This window comes from Kalmanozyma brasiliensis (genome assembly GCF_000497045.1).
Source record: "Kalmanozyma brasiliensis GHG001 unplaced genomic scaffold PSEUBRA_SCAF3, whole genome shotgun sequence".
In the NCBI taxonomy this organism is placed as follows: Eukaryota; Fungi; Basidiomycota; class Ustilaginomycetes; order Ustilaginales; genus Kalmanozyma; species Kalmanozyma brasiliensis.
Genome location: NW_015961970.1, coordinates 1,216,881 through 1,222,880, shown reverse-complemented (window position 1 = coordinate 1,222,880; position 6,000 = coordinate 1,216,881). Strand labels below are relative to the sequence as shown.

Here is a 6,000-nt window from a genome sequence, read left to right as displayed (position 1 = left end):
GGGGGGGGGGGGGGGGGGGGGGGGGGGGGGGGGGCTTACCTGGATGACCTGAACTGACCTGGCAAGAAAGGTAAATTGGCCGAGCATATGGCAGTCCATCGCGCGGCTGGCAGAGCACCGCCACGGTCAGAGCACAGGCGAGCAGCTTTTGGCGCTCGTTTTCAACGTCTGCGATCACGACCAGAAACCAAAGAGCGACAAGCCAAGGGATCGGCAGACCCTGACCTGGACTGGACCCTCGTCTCGGAACAGGCTAAAAGACGGGGCGTAGCGAGCTTGTGTGGTACATGCCGTATGTCAGCGAGGTCATCTCACTGCTGCGCGCAGTCGAGTCTCATCCAGCAATCATTACAGTATGCCTGCAATCTCGTTGAGAACGGCGTGGAAGAAAACTGTGACCGTGCTGTGCAGCACCCAGCAGCGTGGGTGTGTGTTTCGCTTCGACGGCTCGCCACTGCCGGCCGTTTAGCGTGAATTGATTTTCGACTCGCTTGCACGCTGGTGTGATGCCGTGTCGAATTCACGCCTGACTTCTGTTTTGACCGCCTGCCGTGAGCCTGCATTTTGGCCGTAGAGTTTGCTGCTGCCCCTTTTCTGCGCTCGCTCGCTGCCTGGCTGCCTCGCTTTTGTCTGTTGGCCGATTTCGAACAGAGTCTTGGCCCTAACTCGCTGCCTGCACCGCTCCGAGCTAACTTGGCCTTGCCCTTGCCCGCCCCTCTTGGCCCTGCCCCCCCTCTCAGAGTATATATGCCACGCCCTTCTCCAACATCCATCCGTCACTTCCCACCACCTTTTCATCTTTGCATCTGCTCCGTATTCATCCCCTCTCTCTCTTCATCAAACCTCAACACACACCTCTTCATCAAAATGGTCAAGATCGCCTCCGTCGCTGCCGCTGCCGTCGTGCTCGCTGGCTCCGCCTCCGCCCTGGCCACCATCAACACCCCTCCCTCGATCACCCAGTGCCAGCCCGCCTCGCTCCAGTGGTCCAACGCCCAGGGTACCGTTCGTATCAACGTTCTCCCCGGTGGCCAGGTCTCGGCTGCTCCTATCGAGTCGCTCCCCAACCAGTCTGGCGCTTCGGGCAGCTACGCCTGGACCGTCAACATCGCCTCGGGCACCAACATCACCCTTGCCATCACCGATGACACTGGTGCTACCAACTACGCCTCGCCCCTCGTCGTTCTCTCGTCGTCCGACTCTTCGTGCATTGGCGCTGCCGCTACCGGCTCATCGGCCTCGAGCTCCGCTACCTCGTCGGCCGCCTCGTCCTCGTCGTCGAGCCGTGCTGCCAGCTCCACCGTGACCAGCTCGGCTGCCAGCAGCTCTTCGGCTGCTCAGTCCTCCACCTCGAGCCGCGCCTCCAGCTCTTCGGGCAGCGCCGCCCCCGCCCAGACCTCGTCGGCTTCCAACGGTGCCGCCGCCTTCTCGCCCGCCACCGCTGGTCTCTCGATCCTCGCTGCCGTTGGTGCCCTCGTTCCCTTCCTTTAAACGAAGGATCGATTGGTCTCTGGCCGCACGCAGGCACTCCTCTCTGATGACTGGACAACTAGGAATGCAAGGCCGAGTTTGGCATAGGCTAATTTACCCCAGTCAGCCGTGATGCAAGTCATGGCTTCTTCTGCCTTGTCAAGCCCGGCCTTGCACTCCCTTCCGAACTTTGACTTGGCCTTCTAAAGCTTTTCGCTTCACACTCTTGTCGTCTGTCCATATCTCAACGAATTCAAACCGTCATTCATGCCCTTTGCCCTTTTCATATCGATGCATCGGATCGTCTCATTGTGATCTGAGTTTGTGCAGTGCTTAGCGAGGTGCAGCATGTGCCTGTTCATTCTTTTGGAGTCGGTGAGATCTGTGTCGGTTCCTACAGCGTGTGAGAAAGTCAGACACAGAAAGCCAGGCACGAGAAGAAGCGTGTCCCCGAAGAACGACCTTCGGGATGGCCCTAGAGGTTTGGCGCTGCTCGAGCTGGAGAGATGGCGACGAAGACGCGCCGCAGGGGCCACCTTTTTTTCCTTCAATCGATTTTCTTCTCCTTTTCCTCCTCAAGCGAGCCAGCCCACTCATCGAGCCATCTGAGACCTGTCGCGACCCTGGGCTGGACCCGTGATCTTCCTTCTTCCTGTCTTTGTCTATTCTTAGCACGACCCACCTTTGCTCACGGGCTCGGAGTCGATCAACCCACGATATCGGCCCCACCAGCTTTGAACGTATGGCCAAACGAGACTCTTGCCGACTGCATTAGTGTAGCCGGGGAGGTTGGGCGCGGATCACACTCGAAAGCGGGAAGAACGAACCAAGTGTATGTCTCACTCTTGAACGGCTGAGGCTGTGCAAATTGGGCCTGATCTCGCAGCCGCTGCCGAGAAATTTCGCCACTTGAAACTGCGAACACACGTAATCCCACAGTGTGCTCGCGTTTGAGATTGGAACTCAAATATGCGCGTTGCGATCTGAGCCGCGTTCGCAAGCCTATCGATTCCAGTCTTTCACGGCAGCATCGCCGGCCTTCGCAGGCAAGCGCTTGAGGGGGGAAAAGGTCGGCTTTTGATTCCGCAAACGTGTCAGATCGTCAGAAAGCGGTTCTTCGCAAAGACCCTGGATCGGGTTGATCATCCTGACCAAACGCTGGCTGTGCTCTCTTTCCTGCAGCGAGGTCCGTTGCACAGCTTGACAGCCTGCCTTGTCGGACCGACGAGCTGGCCATCGGGTCGAACCGACGGCTCTCTTGGGGTCAGTGACGAGTCGTATGCTTCCTCGGAGGCGGTGTGCCCCGCTCGCCGGGGTCAGCTCCGTGCGGCATGCTAGCAACAGCGAACTCCTTTCACCTTGCAACAGGCTGTGCGTCAAACAACTCGGGTGTCTCGGTCACCATCGTTCCAGGTCTGCCTTCGCGTAGAGGTTGGACAGCTTGAACAAAGCTGTGGGTTCGCCGGTCGTTGACCCCGCCACGTACAACCGAGGCGGTGCATTCAACACACCCGTCGAAGCTGTGCCCCTTCGGTTGGCGTCCAAGCAAAGATCATCCCTCGGAGCCTCCGCGGCGACCCCCACGGCTGTGTTTCACTGCAGCCGCATTTCGAACATGGCTCCCCCCTTCCTCTGCACGGCGTCCAATTGACCGGTCTCTTTGACTCCAGCTTTCAGCCCATGGTGCCTGCCCGTCGACCGAGGATCGCTTTCGGGCCCGATAAGCAGCCCTTCCCGATCGAATTCCGAAGATCGCAATGGGCCCTCCGGATTCAATCCAGGCTTGCCGGACGGTGCATGCTGACAGAGAATAGGGTTGCATTGCATACAAGTACAGAGAGTTACACGGGTCGAAGATGTGTGTGGGCGTCGAGAAGGTGAAATGGTGTGGACGGAGAGAACGTCTGCAGCCTTGTATCGAATAGGCGAGTGGATGTGGACGCCGATCATCAATCGAGTCGACTGTATGTCGAAAGTGTCACGTGTGACGAAGCCTCGATAGAGCAGCGTTCTGTGTCGGTACGCCGACTATCGTCCATCGTCGTTGGCCACATCCTCACAAGCGTCGATCCACAACGAGTAAACATCGATCGGCTGATCCAGCGGGTTGGTGTCGGCGGAAAACTTCTGGCCGCAGATCTTGCAGGACAGATAGCCGATCCTCGCCTTGTCGTCGCTGTGTCATCGTCCAAAACTTAGAGGTCAGCACGGCGCTTCGAACAGGTGCAGAGAGTAGTGGCGATTGGAGGTTGGAAGTTGGAAATTGGAGGTTGGAGGGGAGAAGGCTTACATCTTGCACGAAACCGCCTTTTCGTGGTTGCAAAAGAGACAGGTGAAGACCGTATCTGTATCGTTTGGAAGGGGTGGAGGGAGTCAGTAAGGCGTGACAAGGCGGAGGGGCTGGCTGTGTGGGATGGCGAAGCGCTTACCGAGCGGAGCAGGCTTCTTGGCGCCACCGGGCTTCTTGGACGAGCTCTTTCTCTTGCCCATGATGCGATTGCGATCGACGACGGTGAGAGCAGTCGATGGATAGCGGCAAGGAGCAAATGCCAAAGCGCGAAGAGTTGATGTCTCGCGAGCCACTTTCTCCACAGTGCCGACTCCCGGAAAGGTACGCTTAGTAAGCGCTGCATAATCCAAATTTTGCCCATTCCTACATTTGCCTTTCTTGTCCAACTGCGCACCTACTCCAACCCTCATCCTCCATCACACCATACACCGGGAGCACCATGCCAGTAGCAACATCAACCACGCTCTCTGTAGCGTCGACCAGCGCGGAGGGGAAAAACATCTGGGTCGCTGCGGGCGAAGGCGACCTCGCTCGCGTTCAGCAGTGCGTCGATATCGAACACATCTCCCCCACCGCACCGGACGAGTTCACCTACACCCCCCTACACGCCGCCGCCTCCTACGGGCATCTCGACATCCTTCGTTTTCTATTGTCACATCCGTCTGCGCCGGAAAAGGCGGTGGATACGACCGACGAAGACCTCGACACCCCCCTGTTCGTCTGCGAGACCGTCGAGACTGCCAGATGTCTCATCGAGGAGTTCGGCGCAGATGCAAGGCATAAGAACAGCGAAGGACTGACAGCGGCACAGCAGGCGATGGAGAACGAACACGAGGACCTGGCACGGTACTTGGCGAGCGTCACGGGCGAGTCACTCGACGCAGCGGAGGAAGAGGAAGAGGAGGAGGAGGAAGTGACGGACGAGCCAGCTGCGACACAAACCGAGGAGGACGCCAGAATCGACGCACAGACGGACGCGCTCATGTCCAGGGTAGGCGAGATCATGACGAGGGCCGAGAGAGAGGGAAGGGACCCCGAGCCGGAGCTGCGCGAGCTCGTGAGCGAGTCTGTCCTGCGTCAGCTCGTAGAGGGTATGAATCGGTCGAACCCATCCAACACCGACAACACTGATACCCTCTGAATCGCACGTTGCATCAATATCACGTCGCCCTTGCATCAGGCTCATGTTTCATAATCGATACCACACAACCTGTGCAGCACGAACGACTGTGATTCTGATTTCATGGAGAGACAAGAGTGAATGACAGTATGAAGAGACTGGGATCCGCTGCTGATCAAAGGATCGAAGAGAGTGTCTGGACACAAGATCTGCTCTTGTTGAAGAGCTGAAGAGCTGAATCCTGGAGACGGGCCAAGAAACGACCGTGTGGAGTGGGTTATCGAGAAGGGCAAAGGAAGGGAAGGAGGAGATAGACCGATGGAGACGTCGTAGCGAAACTATTCATACCAGGTCGGTCTTGCTGGAGGGTTCGCGCACCGCGGCCGAAACAGAGCGTCGCGACGGTGTCACAGGTGGAGGAGCTAAGCCGCGCTGCATCTCGCCTCGTGCTGCACCTGGAGGATTCTCGATGTCGTGATCATGGCAAGTCTTCAGCTCGACGCGCGCGGGGTGTGGGAGGAAACACTTTGCGTCCATGTCGAGGAGGGGCAGGCTCGGTGTTGAAGAAGCGTGCCTGACGTAAGAAGAAGTTCGGCGAGCCGCCACCTGATCTCTCTTGACAGAACTTGAAGCTGTTCTTGGTCGGCTGGGTGAGATGCTGACAAAAGCCGTGCTTTGAATGTTCATGTGAGGCGGATGCGATGATACTGATGAGAAGTCGGCGGACAGACTGGACCTTCTCGAGATCTTGCCGCTCTGCTGTCCGAAGCTCAAACTCGAGACGGATGGCTTGTGCATCAATAGGTCGCTTGCGCTGTCATCCCGACTTATATATTCGAGTGCTTGATGCTCCAAGAGCTGGGTCGAAGTAAGGCTGGACCGAACAAATACCTTGCGCGGCGCCTCGGGAGCGAGCAGAGGCACTGTGCCGAAAGGAGTGGCGAAATGGATATGGGCAGGGTCTGTGAGGCGAAGGTCTGATCCTCTCTTCGTGCTCAGAGAGCCTGTGGAGCCAGTAGGACCATGCATGTCCTCTTCTACGACGCTGCCATGTCGCTTTTCGCTACTTGTCGCGCCTTTCGCACCGTGCGTCGTCGACCCAGACAAGCACATTGCGCCG

At 58.0% G+C, this 6,000-nt stretch overlaps 3 protein-coding genes across 3 annotated transcripts; 2 read left to right on the top strand and 1 right to left on the bottom strand.

Moving 5' to 3' along the window:
- Positions 1-867: 867 nt before the first annotated feature.
- Positions 868-1,491, top strand: PSEUBRA_004318 (uncharacterized protein; the record flags this gene model as incomplete). Its single annotated transcript, XM_016437874.1, has 1 exon — positions 868-1,491. One exon carries the CDS (start codon positions 868-870, stop codon positions 1,489-1,491), a length of 624 nt encoding a protein of 207 aa, XP_016291410.1.
- Positions 1,492-3,498: 2,007 nt separating this feature from the next.
- PSEUBRA_004317 (Transcription elongation factor 1) lies at positions 3,499-3,960 on the bottom strand (the record flags this gene model as incomplete). Its single annotated transcript, XM_059465275.1, has 3 exons — positions 3,499-3,646; positions 3,761-3,815; positions 3,900-3,960. 3 exons carry the CDS (start codon positions 3,958-3,960, stop codon positions 3,499-3,501), a joined length of 264 nt encoding a protein of 87 aa, XP_059321509.1.
- Positions 3,961-4,199: 239 nt separating this feature from the next.
- Positions 4,200-4,901, top strand: PSEUBRA_004316 (Ankyrin repeat-containing domain protein; the record flags this gene model as incomplete). The annotated part of the gene is made up of 1 exon (XM_016437875.1): positions 4,200-4,901. The coding sequence occupies one exon, from the start codon at positions 4,200-4,202 to the stop codon at positions 4,899-4,901; it is 702 nt and encodes a 233-aa protein (XP_016291409.1).
- Between the last annotated feature and the right edge of the window lie 1,099 nt (positions 4,902-6,000).